The sequence below is a fragment of the Hemicordylus capensis genome, chromosome 4, assembly GCF_027244095.1.
Source record: "Hemicordylus capensis ecotype Gifberg chromosome 4, rHemCap1.1.pri, whole genome shotgun sequence".
NCBI lineage: Eukaryota > Metazoa > Chordata > Lepidosauria > Squamata > Cordylidae > Hemicordylus > Hemicordylus capensis.
Window position 1 is genome coordinate 64,411,574 of NC_069660.1, and position 17,434 is coordinate 64,429,007.

General features: G+C 47.0%; 1 protein-coding gene across 8 annotated transcripts in view; it reads right to left on the reverse strand.

Moving 5' to 3' along the window:
- The window catches only part of LOC128323388 (complement receptor type 2-like), a 44,009-nt gene extending 27,282 nt beyond the window's left edge, over positions 1 to 16,727 (reverse strand). For 2 of the 8 annotated variants that reach the window (XM_053246418.1, XM_053246419.1), the window contains exons 1-4: positions 16,006 to 16,713; positions 14,007 to 14,192; positions 9,204 to 9,383; positions 3,571 to 3,762 (exon numbers count right to left, since the gene is read on the reverse strand). In XM_053246418.1, the coding sequence (XP_053102393.1) occupies positions 3,571 to 3,762; positions 9,204 to 9,383; positions 14,007 to 14,192; positions 16,006 to 16,261 (814 nt within the window). In that variant the 5' untranslated portion in view covers positions 16,262 to 16,713. Of the gene's footprint in view, positions 1 to 3,570; positions 3,763 to 9,203; positions 9,384 to 12,887; positions 12,980 to 14,006; positions 14,193 to 15,715; positions 15,955 to 16,001 lie in introns of those variants that run through there. The other 6 variants (XM_053246422.1, XM_053246421.1, XM_053246423.1 and 3 more) reach the window with 6 other exon arrangements.
- Positions 16,728 to 17,434: the final 707 nt, after the last annotated feature.

Below are 17,434 nucleotides of genomic sequence, written 5' to 3' on the forward strand. Positions count from 1 at the left end.
CTTCCCTCTGCACTATGTCCTGTCCTCTGCCCTTTCAAGCAACAGGATGGCTAAGTGGAAGGAAGAAACAATGAAGCTCTTTTCATGATCAGTGAGAAGAGCTTGGGGGCTAACTGTGGGGGAGGAGGGTTTACCTTACCTTACCTGCAGATGATTGGTGTTCCATCCTTGGAGCTGCCCATGCCTCTCTCAGCTGCTCTGGGGGTCAGGCTCAGAAAAACACTACCATGTGGCACCCGAAGTGGTGCATTACTGGGAGCCCCCTCCTCGCATGTGCCCACCATGGCTACAAACACATGGTCAATTTAACGTAGTTAAGGGAGCGCTCACCCCCTAACCTTGTTTAACGAGGTGGCTATTTTGGTGGGTTTGCTGACATGTGGCAAATCCTGGTGGTTCACACCAGCGAGCGGAACTGGACTGGGCTCCCTTAGCCTGGTTTTGCTCGCTTGTGTGAATAGTCTCAATGACTAGCAGCAGTAGCCACTTCTATCTCAAGATAGGAGAAGGGGGGGGATAGCTTGCATCATTCTTTGCAGTTGGGTAAATTAGAGAGGTGAGAATATCAGGGGAATGGCTCGTGTGCTCTGCATACTGTGGGTGGGAGATGGGAAACTGGCATATGGAGTGCTTTGCTTTTCACAACAGCCTGTGAAACCACCTAAGAGGCTACTGGGGCTTGGGCCAGGCCTGCTTTTATTTTGTGTGTTTTCATTCCTTTCCACATCTGAGGTTCAATTTATACAGTGGAGCTTAATCTGAACTAGAGATCAGCCTCAGAAACTGCTTCCTTTCCTACAGGCCCTGAAACTATGAAAAAGAGGCACCAAGTAGCACAGAGATGATTATGAGATCATTTGGGGCATCTATTTCTTGGGCTTAGATATAAGATGCCCTAGTTGCAAATCTCTAAGCTATGTTCCAAAGAAAGCTATATGTGATACTGTAACATAAATAGTTGGCTTGTCTCTCATTTCACTATCTCATTGTCCACCATGCTGGTTCCATGCTCCATTGTCTTCAACATCTTAGTCTGTCAACCTCAAAATATCCTCCCTATTCTATTCCAAATGCATCCAGTTTTTCAGAACCATCCCTTGATTCCTCAGCTGCCAAAGCCTTCCTTCTATGAGACTGAACCTGCACTTTGTCTCGTTTCATCTCTAAAGTGTTGCATTCCTCCCAACAATCTGCCCTTACAAATTGAGTGACTTTTGGGACTTGTATCAGTCATCACAGCTGGTGCCCTTCATATGCATCTTCTACAAGACTGGTTCCTGAGTAATGTCAATTGCTCCATCCCATCCATTCCAACTCCATACTTCCCCACATTCTTTGGCAAGTTTGCCTGTCACTTCTCTGGTGGCAGTCTAATACCAATCCCCTGGCAAGAACTCAATTTCAATTTCCTGCACTTTCTGTAACTCTCACCATCAATAACCTTTTTAAAAAAATTGCCTGTGGTGGTTTGGTCTTCCATTTCACACTGGACATTGCTCTCCCTGGATGACATCCTGACTAAATTCCTTGACAAAAGTCCCATTGAAATAGGACAAGCTAGTCATGCCTATTAATTTCAATGGGACTTCTGTTGAGTAATTTAGTCAGAATGTGGGCCCGTCTTCTCAACACAAGCTTCAGATGAAAAAGAACTCTCTATTCTTTAGATGTTCTAAGGGCTCTGTCTTTCCATATTCCCAGAAAACACACACACACACACACACACACACATCCTTTCCTCTTCTTTTTGCAAAAGGTTCAAAGTCTTGTCACAATATCGTTTCCTCTTAATCATCCCCACCATCAAACTTGCATACCAGTTTGCTTGATACCTGGTCCTGACCCACTCCACTTGAGCTACTGCAACGTTCATTGCCGTCAACAAGTTATGATTTCAGAAGTCTGCCAGGCTGTCATATGGGCTCAGCCCTCCACCTTCATTAAACACTACATTATGTTGCTTTCAGCAGAGTATTCTTAACTCTTTGTTCTGACAGCTTCACCCACCTTCCAGGTAAGACAACTTGCTATTCTCCCATAGATGTACAGTAAATGCACAGAAAGAACACACACAAAAGTTTTTTACTTGTAACTTATGTTCTTTGAGTAGTCACGTCATAGCTCCTACAAGAGCTAGAGGAGGAAGGGGGTAGTGGTGTGCATGGAACCGGTGCCTGCCAGTTCAAAGGTGGGGGGGGTCGTCTCTTTAAGGATGGGGAAGGGTTCTCTTACCCCTCCCACTGCATTTCCCCCACTGGCGCTGCCTCTTAAAACAGTCCGGTGGGGTGGCAGTGTACCTCCTTGCTGCCCCAGTGCCTCCTTGGACTGCAACGTGTGCATGCACAGCGGCAACTTCCAGTCAGAGGTGGCACCGGGGCAGCAAGGAGGTATGCTGCCACCACACCGGACTATTTTAAAAGGCAACACTGGTGGGGAAAATGTGGCGGGAAGGATAAGAGCATCCTCCACCATCCTTAAAGAGGTCCTTCCCCCCATCTTCGAACTGGCCAAACCGGTTCTGTGCACATCCTTGGAAGGGGGGAGTTCAATGGGGTGAATCCTTCATTGTAAAGGGATTCACAGTAAGCTGCCACTGTCCACTTTATTTTGATGTAGGAAAACCCACTTTCCATCCATATAAAATTCCAGTGCGGGGGGAAGAGTTAAAAGTGGCAAAACCCTCTTTAGGAGGGCTGAGCAGTCCTAGGCCGCCAAAGGTGTGTGCCTAAGGCAGACCCAAAAAGAAGAGTAGCACACTTCACCAACAAGGTTTTATCATCACATTTTTTTAAAAAGGTATGCAATAAGAACAATTATCTTTTCATATAGCAGATAAGAGAGAGAGGTTTTCAATAATCAGGCAACACAGATTCAAGCAATACAATAAAGAAAAATAATTTCCCTCATGCATCTATAACTGAATTGGTCCCTATCTTTTTACTCACAGGCAGGGATGTGTATTTGCTCTAAGTGAGGCCTAATCCTCCCTCAAATCTTACTATCATTACAAGTCATCTGTGCAGTCACACAAACTCTCCTCTTCCCTGCAGCAGTACAACTGCCAAGCCAGATATCCCCCATCCTATCCATGTGCATTTGATTTCCTCCCCCCAAATATTACATTTCTCTCTCTCAAATTTCAGTTTGTTAGTTTCAGAGCATTCTATTTTATCAAGATCATTTTGAATTGTATTCACGTTATTTTATTACAGACAGTAGCACTATAATGAGGTATGTGTTCCTGCAAAGAATGCCAGGAGGCTATCTCTAATCAGGAAACAAGTCATGGAATGAGGTATACCCTGTAGCAGACATACTGTTACAATAGAAGATATTTACAATCTGGGGAAAGGTCACTCAATTAAAATACCATTCATTAATTTTATTAAGATCACCACACACAGGTATATGTACGTGTGGATACACAAACTATTGGAATAATTCAATATACATTTTTTTTACCACATCAAAGCCAGAAGAACATTTAGACAATAAGGAAATAGCATCTGCCTTGGGTACTGGTGGTAGAAGCAACAGATGTGAATACATTAGAGCTGTATTTATACCTACAGAAACAAGGCTGCACCCGAGGGTCCCACAAATTGTAGCCATCACACACTGTAGTCATCTCTATGGTTTCATCAGGAAAAGAATATTGTGGAATGCAGAATACTTGAACGGCCGTTCCAATGCTATATTCAGGTTTCAATGGATGCACACTCCCAGTTGGGATTAATGGGGCACCACATATGTCTGGAGCAACTGTAATGAATCCCCCCCCCACAGACAAATTATAATAAATAAATAAATAAATACACATATACACACCTGGATTTTAAAGCATACTGAGGAAGTAAGGCACAAAATGCATTTTACCACTCAAACACTGCTCATTCATAACAACAAGAGCAAATAAACTTCCCCTCTCTAACTTTTGATCTCTGAGTGCCAGGCTGCATGAGGTGTTTGATGTGTCTTTCGAACATGGTCCATTTATTGTTTAGGATTAGATTAATGGGACCCTGATCACAGCTGGGAGTGTGGCATGGGGCAGTCTACATTCCCCCACTTCACTGTCACCACAAAAATAGTCCCCACAAAGTGGCAATTTGCTCCCAAAGTAACGATTTGCAATATGTTGGTGTGCTGGGAGCAAATCACCTTTTGGGGAGCAATTTTAACAGCAAAAATGACACAGGGTGACAGTGTAGACCCACACTTCATCACACACCATGGATTGGGCTTGGACTGGGGCATCATCATTTTAAATAATAAATTGAATACTTCAGTCTTTAAACTGGTGTTCTACAGATGCATGAAGTATTGAGTGTCCACTGTGCAGTCACTCTTTTGGACAGGGTTATAAATAACCACTTGACTATCTGTGGCAAGTAAGAAAAGCCCTCAAACAATCTATAAGGCTTTATCAAAATTTCTTTTATGCCATGAATAACTAATATGCCTGAGAAGATGAGTAGTAAAACTTTCTCTAAAATAGAAACATTCATGGACCATTGTGAACCCAACCTGAAGCCTGATGAACTCACAAGCTCCCCCCATTCCCATTAAATAATCAAATTTCTCTGGTTTATTTAAACCACAATCTACATGTTATCTGAATCCAGAAGTTGTTTACAAAACAGGATATGAAACTGGGATTAGTTCCCAGTTTCATATTCTGTTTCAAAGCCATAGTTAAAGCACAGCTCCCAGATCTGGATGACATACAATCCCTACTGTACTTTAAGATCATCTGGAGAGGTCTGTCTCCAGTTGCCACCGGTATATCTAGTGGTGACTTGGAACCGGGTCTTCTCTGTAGGTGCTCCTGGCACATGGAGCATTTGTTCCTCACCCCCACCCTTTATTCTTACATGCCTAGTCAGTTGGGTTGTAAACAATCTGAAGCCTACTCAGCCTACATGCTTCCTCCCCTTCTCCCCCCACCCAGCTCTGATATAGAATCCAACATACAACAATGACTCCCTCCCAGTAGGGGGCAGGCTTCTACACTTTGCTCCCCATTGGAGGACCACAACCCAAGACCACTGGGTATTGGCCATAGTCACCAACATTTATTCCCTTGAGCTCACAAGCACACCACGAGACCACTTCATTGTCTCCCCCAGGTCCCAGAATCTAGAAAATATATCCAGATGAACAAGGCAACCTTTCATCTTCTCCAGATTCACGTGACCAAGACAGTTCCTTGACAGAAAGATGACAGCACAGCATATATTCTATCTTGTTTTTGGTGACAAAGTAGTGCAATCCCTGGAGGGCTGTGCTAGACCTCAAACGCAAGATCTTCACATCGCTATTTTACCAAATCACAGGTGTTTCCCCCAGTTTGCCTACAACAACAACCACTACCAGTATCTGGCACTGCCGTTCAGCCTGTTATTCGTGCCACACCTTTTCACTAAAATAATGGTGGCCGTGATAGCGGATTTGCACCTTTGGGGAGTGCACATCCATCCATACCTAGACAATATCCTGATCTGATCTCCGTCTCTTCACCGTGGGACCTCTGTCTAACCCGCAACTGCCTTCACAACCATGGGACCTCTGTCTAACCTGCAACTGAGTGGGACCTCTGTCTAACCCGAGTGGGACCTCTGTCTAACCCGCAACTGCCTTCACAACCATGGGTTTCTTATCAACTGGGCCAAAAGCCATCAACATCTTCAACATCTCAGGCAACTATTTGACACAGCACAGGCATCTGTCTCTCTCCCCTCAGAACATAGAGAGGATCACATCACTTCTCCTCCCCGTCCTGAACCAGCGCTTGCAGACCTGATGCTCCTGTCCCAAATTCTGGGTTCCATGAATGCATGCCTGGAGTGTACACCGTGGGCCAGATGGCACTCCTGCCTACTCCAGTGGCTTCCATTCCAGGACCTGATCATGCCACATGTTCACAGGAAGATTTCCCTCCGACTGAAGGTCCACCAGTCATTCAGTTGGTGTCTGTCTCTGGCTCTTTGCAGGGGCCTTCTGCTGGCGGATCCTGATTGGATCGTGATCACCACGGATGCCAGCCTGATGGGCTGGGGAGCCCACCATGAGTCACAGGATGCCCAGGGTGGCTGAACCCTGGAGGAGGCTTCACTATTGGCTATAACTTCTATTGGCTAAAACTTCATGCCGCTCACCTTGTCCTTCTCCACTTCCTTCCAACAGTCATGGGCTGACATGTGCTAATCCACATGGATGTCATTACTAAGTATCATATAAACCACCAGGGCGACACCAGGTCTCTCTCACTGATATGGGAGTCAGAACCTACTCTCCCAATGTGTGGAAGATCACATTGCCTCAGTCATGGTAGAACATCTCAGCGGCATTGCCAATCTCCAAGCAGACTGGTTCAGCTGTCAGACGGTAAACCGAGTTGAATGGTCTCTTCAACCGGAGGTGTTTCTCAACCTAACATTCCATCTGGGCATTCCCAAAGTAGATCTCTTTGCCTCTTTAGTGAATCACCAGCTTCCAAGCTTCTTCACTCGATTCCTAACACCCCACGCAGAAGCAACAGTCTCGTGGCCTCTGGTCCTTCTGTACACCCTTTCCCCAATGGCGATCATCCCCCAAATAATCAGAAAGTTGGTCTTGGAAAAGGTGGAGCTGATCCTAGTGGCCCCACACTGGCCCTGCAGGCTGTGGTTTTCCGACCTTGTGACACTCTCAGTCCAACCACTCTCCTTGGAGAGGAGAGCTGGTCTAGGAGAGAAGATCTGGTCTTGTGGTAGCAAGCATGACTTGTCCCATTAGCTAAGCAGGGTCTGCCCTAGTTGCATATGAAAGGGAGACAAGAAGTGTGAGCCCTGTAAGATATTCCCCTCGGAGCTGCTCTGGGAAGAGCAGAAGTTTCCAAGTTTCCTCCCTAGCATCTCCAAGATAGGGCTGAAAGAGATTCCTGCCTTTAACCTTGGAGAAGCCGCTGCCAGTCTGTGAAGACAATACTGAGCTAGATAAACCAATGGTCTGACTCAGTATATGGCAGCTTCCTATGTTGGCATCTACTACTCAGGACAGATTTTCTCGCTCAGGATCCCATTCTCCATCCCTACCCAGAGTGGCTCCGAGCCTACGTGAGGAGATTGAACATTTGAAGTTAGCTAGCCAAGGCTACTCCTTGGTGGTCTAAGACACTATCTTGACAGCCCACCATCCGTCTACCACCTGGATCTATCAGGCAACTTGGGCAGTCTTCTCACACTGGGCCCGCAGAAAACGTCTTGACCCACTGTCTGCTGGTGTACCAGAGGTACTCTCTTTTCTACAGGCTGGATCTCCACCTCTGGCCCAGTATGCTTGAACACCAGACTTTCTCTCTCTCATCTATTCTGAACCTCTCCTCTACCCTGCATCTGCATATTGAGCGCTTCTTCAGAGGTGCTTCTAACCTAGCTCCTCCTCCTGTTCCTTGTTTCCTGTCCTGGAATCTGAGCCAAGTCCTCAACGCCTTGACCTGGGAGCCCTTTGAACCTCTCTCTCTTCTATCCCTCTCAAGTTCCTATCTCACAAAGTTCTCTTCCTGGTCGCAGTCACATCAGTGCACAGGGTTTCCAAATTAAGTGCTCTATCCATATATGTATAAGGAGCTCTGCTTTTTTCAGGCAGACTCAGTAGTGCTCAAACGGTACTCTCCCTTTCTCCCTAAAGTCAATTCCGCCTTTCATTGGTCCCAGGATATCATCCTTCCTTCCTTCTGTCCTGCCTCATCTCATCCCAAAGAGAAGATGTGGCATACTCTGGACGTCTGCAGGGCTCTGCGTGTCTACCTCCGATGTACTAGGGACTTTCACCATTCAAACTCCATTTCTCCTTCCTCAATTTCTCCTGCAGAACTAGGGTCAATAAGTCCACTCCAGCTTGATGGATTTGCTCACGTATCACGCTTGCCTAAGAATCCCTTCATCTCCCAATTCCAGGGGGTATTACTGTGCACTCAACTAGAAGCGCTTTCACCTCTGCAGCATTCTCTTCCAATGCTCCTCTTCTGGATATCTTTAGGGCAGTCAAATGGTCCTCCATTACTCCCTTTAACCACCCCTACAAGATTGCTTCCTTCCAATCTGATCAGGCGGCCTTTGGCCGTAAGATACTGCAACAGGTCATCTAAATCCATCCTTCCCACCCAACAGTCACTGCTTGGGACCATCCCATCAGTCAACTGTTGACTTCCATACACTGGGGGGAAGAAACACTGGACTTACCATGAAGGGTTATTTTTCCCTCAGCTGACCCTCCCTCGGATGTATATAGTTCTTGGGGTAGGTCTAGAGTTCTGGGTGGCAATGTCTTTCAAGGTATTTACAGTTTTGTACGTTGGTTTATTCCTACTGTGTTCCCTTCTCTGTTGTGTGGGTTTGAATGCCTTTTTGCTTTCTAGGCCTGGGTTGTTTTTTACCTCTTTTTCATTACCTCTTTCTCATGTATGCCTGATTCTGCACACTAGTCCCAGAATTGGGGCTAGGCACCCTCTGGCACCAGGAAGCTAGCCTCAGTTTGAACTCAGTCCTGCCTTTCAATGAGCAAGTTGGATGCACAACCCATCAGTCAACGGATGACGTCCATACGTCATGAAAAAAGAACTCTTCACGTTAAGTTCAATGTTCCTCTCTTTTTGCCATTTCTGTCCACCCATTCTTAGTCTGGCTAACCCCTTGCCTCTAGGTCTTCCTTTCTCTGTTCCCATCTTACTGTGCTATAACTGCCTGGATTGCAGTCTCAACTTTGATCACTGCTCTCACCAGAATGCAGCTTTGGATAAACTCTTACCATGGTTTCTTCAGATTTTTTTCATCACCCACTTAGTACTTGATGAGACCTTTGCTCCAGAAGGAGGCTGATCTCACAATTACTTCCTGCCCATTCTTTCAGGACTAACACATGAGTAAACATATGTATGAAGGACTAGCAAATATATTGAATAGATAATGTTTGCAGTTTTGGACTGTTTCTTGGTCTACATTATGCTGATCAACTAAAGATTATGCTGATTAACTACAATGGGTTTACTGAATTTGGCCAAGATCCCTAAATGATATCAAAATGAGAAAAAAGAAAAGTCAAAATATAGATCTAACCTTCTTCACTTGTTATAAAGTACAAAGCAGGGGTACTTCAGTGGCTTATTACTTAGCTGAATAAGGAAACTTAATTTCTAACTAAACGGTTTCTTAAATTCTTACTCTTTTTACAAGATGGTTCTTCAGGATTCCAAGTACTGTTCTCATCACACTGAATAAAATAACTTCCAATCATGAAGTATCCAATTTTGCATTCAAATGTAACATTGCTGCGGTATGTATGAGTTCCAAATCCATTTAATTTTACTCCATGTTCAACTACTGGATCTTTACACATCACCACTGGAAGTGACAGGAATATATATATTTAAAAACTTAAAAGAACATTGCAAAGGTTCTTTACAATTATAGTTTTATATATCAGTATATTCTACGGAATACTTACTGAAAAATAATCTCCTCCTAGGTCAGTGATTTTCATTATTTTTCAAGCAGTGACAACTTTGGCAAACAAACCCCTTCAACATGAAAGCCATTTCCCACTGTTCTGACCTTTCCGCAGTACTACACTTTTCTCAGTGCTGGAAAGGCCCTTTAAGAGAGAGTGAGGCCTTTCTTGAGAGTTCTATGGTGGGCAAAGCAATAATTGAAGGGGGGGACAATTGTCCCTGGGTCCCAAGGTTCGGGGGCATAGACCATGGCTTCTCCTTGCCCCCTCCCAACCCCAGCCAGCAAGCAAAGCGCTCTCCAGCTGGGAGTGAGGCATGCCCCCTCTCTTCTCCAGCCAGTGTTTCATGCTGGATGGGGAGGGATACAATGCCCCCAGGCACTGGCCCCTCCCAGTGTCTGACATCAAACACAAGGGGGCAGGGCCAGTGCAGAGAACGGAGATGTCCAGAGGTGCACCTAGGTCCAAAAGCAGCTCAGACCTGAAGGGCTTCAGAGCCCCCCCCCACGCTATGAGGTCCCCCCTCCTTTTTAGGATACCTGTCGCTGCTGCTCCTGTCTCTAGGGGGGCCTCCAAATGACCTGGGGGACCTCTCCAGAGCCCCACCGCTGTGCTGTTATTTCTCATCTTCACCGTCGGGGTGGGGGGATGAGCCGAGCAGAGACCTCCTCAAGTGGTGGTGGCAGCTGGTGGGCCTGTGCGGTGGGTGCGTCTCCACAGTTTGAATACGGAGTGTTGAATATGGAGTCCATATTCAAACTGCGCAGGCAGATCCACCACACAGGTCCACCAGCCGCTGCCTCCACCACCACTCAGGTAGGCCTGCCCCACTTGGCTCACCTGCCACTCCCGGCAGTGAAGATGACAAATAGCAGCGGGGCAGCAGTGGGGCTCTGGGGAGCCCCCCAGATCATTTGGAGCCCGCCCCCATAGATAGGAGGCCATGGACCTGATCCCCAAGGTCCATGGCTAAGTGCGCCTCTGGGGCTGTCACAGCCCTGGCACAGTTTCATTTCCCCTCTCAGCAATTGATGGAATCGCTGAAAAGGAGCTCGTCTGACAGGGAAAGGAGCTCCCTTTCAGCAATCCCACAAACCGCTGACAGGGTGGCAGCCCTGTTCTCTGCACTGGCCCTGCACCCTCGTGTCTGATGTTGGATGCAGGGAGCATTGGGGCACACATGCACTTTGTGTGTGCGAAAGAACACCCAGTCAGACTTTGTCACCTGGCCCCTGCAAAGTACATCCCTGGTATATGCCTCCCAAGATGGTGCAGGCGCTCAAGAGGGCTCCTTAAAGGGCACCCCCCTGCACCCAGCACTTGCCAGGGCACAGCACTCACTGTGTGGTGAGAATGGTCTTCTCTGCATGGTGCCATGCAAGCTTTGGCCAAAGCTTCAAATAGGCCCAATAAACAGAGAGCCTCACTTAGGGGCTTAAGGGGGCTGCCACTGGTCCCTAGGCCTTACAATGAAGAACACTGTCATAGGTAATTCACCTAAATCCATAGAAATGAGATAGCAAAATAATCATTTATACAATTATGCCATTATTTCCAACAATGTCTACTTCATATTTCCAGAGACAGGGATGACCTTGCTATTCTCTAAATACAGCTGTAGGAGTAGAGAGGCGATGTGAACAATTGTCCAGACTTCACACATGGAGTGGGCATGCCTTTGCTAACTAGACCAAAGAGGCACCTTTTTAAAAGGTGGGTCTCTTTTATATTTAGCAGGGGTAGAGCAAATGTCCCTATTCAGCCTGGCATAGAGTTCCTCCAGTGACTATCACTGCTGTCTCCCTTGTGTTTCTTTTTAGGCTGCAGGTCTGTTTCATGCAGTGAACCATTTTCTCATTCTTTTTCATTCTCTCTGCTATGCAGAACACGTCATGGACTTTTTGTTGAGAAGTAGTATGAAGTATTCTTAAGAAGAAGAAATACTGACATACAGTACACTCCAAACTTGCGGGGCGGGGAGGCATTGCCACAGGGTGCAATGAGAAGGAAGTGGGGATCAAACGAACCTGCAACTCTTGGGCTTCTCAGTGTTACAAAAAGAGCTTAACTAAATATTATTCTATCGCATGGCCCTTCTAAAAATTGTTACTGGCCCACGTGCCGTGCAGCATCCCACAGGCTAGTTCCACTGTGAGAATTTTTAGTAAAATGCAGTAGTTGTGCAACACAATGATCATTATTTCAATGGTGCAGTATGTGGGCCACCACCTTGAGTCTTAACTTTTTATCTTGCATTTGATTATATTATATTTTTGTATGTCATATACACAGATGATGATGGGCAACATCCAGAGCAAAGGCGCAAGGATGCAGTGAAAGGTTGTGTCCTTATAGCTGGAGGCTTCTTCAGCAGCAGAGTGTGGAGAGGGGAGAGAAAATTTTCACTGTGCAACCAGAGCACTTCTGAAGGCAGGGGAGTGAAAATTGCCCCCCCCATCCCATTATTGAGAAAGTCTCCAGCTGCAAGGATGCATATTTTTTTCTAGGCACTTTGAGAATTTGTTTACCTTTTTAGTTCTTTGTTTTTGAGGTACCTCCTCTTTGACATTTGGATTGCAAACAAGCAACAGCCAGGGGAATGCAGAGGAAAATGAAATTGCAAAATGTGAAGAGAAAATATGGAAACAGAGACAGGGAAGGAATAAAAGGCAGTGTGTGTGGAGGGGGCAGAATTAATTTGACTAAGCTCACTTGATTTGAAGGCCAAACCAAACAGAGTATGTTCCTCTACAAGCTATAACTGAAGCAGTCAAAGAAGAACTGAGGAAGAAGACACAGGTCATGCCCAATTGAACATGCACTGTTGTTCTGTAAGGCTGTGGCCTAAGCCAAAATGAATTAGGCTGAATACCACTTAAAGAGAAATGGGACACCATAATTTTTCACCTTTTATAATGGATCTAAATTTTCACACTTAATCTGCTCATATTTCCAGTGGAAAGTAGAACTTGGCAAAGGCATCACCCTTGTTTATACTTTTTAAAATATAGATTTCAGTTAGAACTATGGGAGAACAGTGAACCTTCCACAGTTAAACGGAAGTGAAGTGATTGGCTGTTGAGAAGAAGCAACTTCAAGTTGTCAGCCAGAGGGGACTATAGGGCTCTATGTCATTGCCTGAATTGCAATCTGTAGAAGCCAAATACATCTAGGAGGCTGGAGAAGACTTTGTTGTTGCAGGACAGAAAGTGCTAGACATGAAGGCTTCTGCTGGATTGGAGCTGGTCAGAACCAAACTCTTTGACAGTCAAAACTTGGAAGTAGTCTAACTTAACTCTTTCAGGATAGACTGCATATATTCTTGCATTTATTCCCACCAAGCATGGTGTAATTTGCAATTCAGATAGCTAGCAAGGAGGTTGAATAAAAACTCCTACCCATTTCCCTCCAACTTGCAATCTTCTTTATCCACAGGGGCTGAATATTTCTGTGTTGCCTCCTTGATGACATATGGTCAATCACCATTGAACTGGGATGAGCATGTTTAAATAAAAACGTTCATACAGAATTCTGGATCTTGCACATGCCCTTCAGTATCTCCCAAGCTTCTTTAGCTGCTTAAATAAGAACTACCAGATTTACCAGAATACAAGACTCTGAATTTAAAATGACCCCCTTTAAAAATAGAGGTTAAATTCAAGTTATATTTATATTTACCAGAGAGGACTCATATCCTAATATGCTGAAAGGCATCATCTCATACTGTGTGGGAGATGGCAATGGTAAACCCCTCCTGTATTCTACCAAAGACAACCACAGGGCTCTGTGGTTGCCAGGAGTTGACACCAACTCGATGGCACACCTTACGAATATCTTAGCCATCTTTAAAATTTGTACATTATAATTCTTCTATTCCTCTGCTGGAAGTAGATTTTTTTTAGCAAACACTCCATTTCTGAATTATAAGAGTTCCCTGTGTCAAAACCAGAAATTACAACCTCCTCTTCTGTCTTCACAGGTACTGGTTGTGAGGTTAACACAACCCCTTAAGCCCCAAGGGAACATTCGGTTCTTGCCATAGTGCAGGTTCACATAGTTGCAGACAACTGGGTAACTGAGATTGCAAGTAGATTCCATGCTATGTGTGAGCCTGCCCTAATGTATTTGATCTAAGTTACATACTCTTCCACTGGTGACTTTTCCTGTCCATCTTCCTTTCATTGCTTCTCTTGCAACACATGATATTAATAGGTATTTTGTTCACATCTAAAATGAAAATAAAAGCCTCCCTGTCTTCACACACTCATGCACTATATATAAACCTATCACTAAACATCTCAAGAAGCTTGGAAAGAAACACTGAAGATGTAAATCAATATAAAGCAAAATATTTCCCCCCTATTAAATGGGGGGTGGGGATGGAGCTGGGGGGCGGGGATGGGGGGGAGCTGGGGGGCGGGGATGGAGAACAACATTCAGCAGTGCACAGGGGCCAGTCAACATGTTCTTTTTTATCATTCTTACAAAGGAAAGATTGGGATTTTAAAAACTGCAACCTTTGCATTTGGGAGGATTCCCAATCCACTGTGTGCCATTACTATCAATGCTACAGAAAATTGAGGGATTGCCAATAAGCGATAAATTCTGAGAGCAATTATATGTAATCACTGTTCCTTGATCATAAGTGCCACTTCCATTGTGAAATCCAGAAGTAATGTTGGGAGGCACTGGACAAACGAGACCTAGAAAAATATTGAAAAGATCAGCAAACATGCATATTATATCATGTAATAATCTATATATTTAATACGCTTAGCCGGCATGCGTGTCCTGAAGAATTTGGCGGCGGAACTCTCGTGAGAGCTCTTGGCATTCAGCGAGAGTTTGGGGTGGTGGTGGCGGGGGGCGCAAAACGGCCTGAGGATGCAGCCTCAGCTGGCTGGCGGCAGCGGGATGGCAGGCTTGGCTGTCCTGGGCAATGGGGATGTGGCGGCAGCAAAGCCCAGCCTGTCCACCGGGGGTGGGATGGCAGGCCTGGCCATCCCGAATAAGGGGGAGGCAGCAGTGGCTGAGTTTGAGCGGCTGTGTTGTGGAGGCAGCGGCGAGCCCGGCCGCAGCATGGAGGTGGCACCAGCAAGGAGGTGGCGACAGGTCCAGTTGCCAGGCCAGAAACCACAGTGGGGTGGGTGGGTTTAAAAGTGGGCTGGGTGGGGGGGAGGCGGGAGGCAACGGGACAGACTGGCACTGGCCTGGGCGCCGCCAGAGGGGGTAAGTGGTGTGGCGAATGGGCGGTGAGGCAAAGCCCCCATGCAGCCAGGGACGGGAGGGATACAGGTGGCGCCCCAGCACTCGTTGGGAGGCTGGGGTGAGAGAGAAAAGGGCAGCGGGGCTTTCCTGTTCATGCCCAGGAGCAGGAATGGCTGCGGAGGGAACCTCTTTGGCCGGCCGCCGCGGCTCTGTGCGGGTGGGGGGGAGGGGAAGGAATGGAAGGGGGGAGGGCAAGAGAGCGTGGGGCTGGAGGGGTGGGGAAGAGGAGAGACCAGACAGCAGGGAGAGGGAGGGGGAAACAGCCGGCCCCAAAGAGCACACAGATGCTCTGTGCCGGGTCGGCTAGTGACAAGTAAACTGTTAAGAACCCAGCATGTATCAAATAGTTGCTTCAAACATATAAATATTTGTTTAGACATATACAGTGAAAATGTTTTACAGATTTTTTCTGTGGTGCCTGCAAAGTGAGCAGGCGGAGCTTCCTCACAGTTCTCAAGGGCTGCTGGCCTGAACAGTCGAGCCCAGCGGCCACTCCTGCTCCACCTGCTGATGCCACCACCATGGGGTGGGGAAGGCCTGCTTGGCTCACCCCCCACACCGTGGCCACCCACATGGCGTGGCTAAAATGCTTGAGGCGCCAGGAGCCCGCCATGGAGTAGCAGCAGGGTGGGGTGGCAGCAGGAGCCCGCCCCCCCGCTTCATGTTTTTGGAGACAGGTACAGGTTTAATTCTTTAAAAAAAAAAAACACTTCTCAATTTTAACTCGCATGGGGCGAGGGGCAGTTCGAAACCCTTCTGGGCACCAAAATTTCCTAGGTGCGCCCCTGGTTGGAAACTAGGCTCCCAGCACTGGCACAATCCAACCCCATTCTTGAGTACTTGGGAAACAAGTCCTGTTGCGAGCCAGGACCAGAGCCTGAGAGAACTTCCACAAAGGCCCGCATTTCATCATATTACATGGAGCTCAATCCGCCTCCCACGTCACTGGCTCATTCACCGATTAAGAAAGCGCCTCCTGTCCTCCATTCCCCCTACTCCGGCGAATCTCCCCGTAGCGCCCCGTGAGACGATGTACGCCTGGAGTCCAGGCAGATTCGCTGCCGGATTCACGCGCCCATCTTCTCCGACTCCGCGGAGGGACCCCAAACCCCTTCCCAGCTATGTGGAGCCCAGTGCCTAAGAGGAAGCGGAGCTCAAGGAGGACAAGGAGAGCGGAGGGGAAGGAAAGGTGACCATTAAAGGCACTGTAGTATGAGTGGGATGGGCCCGGCCCTGCCTCGTACCTACCCAGCAGCAACCACTGAGGCAGCAGCACCGCCAGGAGGACTAACCTCCGCAAGACCCGTCGAGCCCGCATGGTACCGGGCCAAAGGAGAATCGCAACTGCGCATGCGGATGGAGAAGAAGCGTTAAGAAGAGGCGAGTGCAAGGAACGGAAGCTGCTGAGTTCGTTTTCTTGGCGCAGGTGGAGGAATGATCGCACAGGAGGCGGTGGAGAGAGACTGAGGCGGTTCCCTTGCCCTGCCTTTAGCATTACACTCATCGATCCCTCGGTTTTATCTTTTTCTCCATCCAGTTATATATCTCCAAAAGCCTGCGTGTTGTTCAGATCTCTCTTCTCTATTTTGCAAAAAGGAATGGGGGCGGGTGTTTCCAGTTTGAGTTGGGACCGTGGTGCTGGGGAAGGGGGCTCAACCCTTCTATCCGCTCCGCACCATTTTCCTGGTGACTGACCTTCTGAAGCTGTTTTTGTGTGTCTGTGTGTTTTTGCCTGGTTATGGTAAATGTCAGGTTCACACTCACACCGCTGCTGCGTTCCCAATCCAAACCTGGGCGCCGCACCTAAATGCAAAAACATAGACTTAAGATCGGATAATGAATCTGTGGTGCAGCCTGGTTCTTCGTCCAGCTTGTCAAGGGCAACAAACCTACTGACTGCATTTGCTCACTGTTGTTCTTTGGAACAAGGGCTACATTTTGTGACGAAACTTGCGCCTTCCCTTCCCAGTTCCATTTCCCTCCAGAATATTCCCCGCCCAGACAATAGCAATAGAAACAGGAATGAAGAAGGGGGCGTGTCAATGGAATTCGTGGCCACTGGAGTTTGGGACAGCCGTGGTGTAAATATATTTTAATGGGCGCTGCTGTTTGTTTTGCAATGCATTACTAGTTCTGCGCTTCCCTTAAAGGCCTACAATTTCGCTGACTCGTGTCCGACAGTCGATCCTAGCCAAGTTTTACTCGGAACTTCGGAAGTAAAACCTACTGAATTCAGATGTATTTATTTCTGGGTAAGTTTAGGATCCTGCTCCCCTCCCCCCCAAGTCCCGCTATGCTGCCTCATCGTGGTGGTGTGTGTACGTGTGTTCTTTGGAGGGATGAGCGAAGTACCCTGGGAGGTATGTTCCCAGTGCGGACACTCAAAGCGCAAAGGTCATCCCAGCTGCCCGGCTAAAGCAAGCTTGCACCTATATTGGGCAGCATTGATATAGGAAGGTGCTGGAGGTAGACGATCACTTCAGTGACAACGACAAAGGCATCATCTCATACTGTGTGGGAGATGGCAATGGCAAACCCCTCCTGTATTCTACCAGAGACAACCACAGGGCTCTGTGGTCGCCAGGAGTCGACACTGATTCAACCACACACTTTACTTAACTTACCAGTGTAATATAATGGGACCTGTGGAGAAAAATCTTTTTCATGTCATCACTGA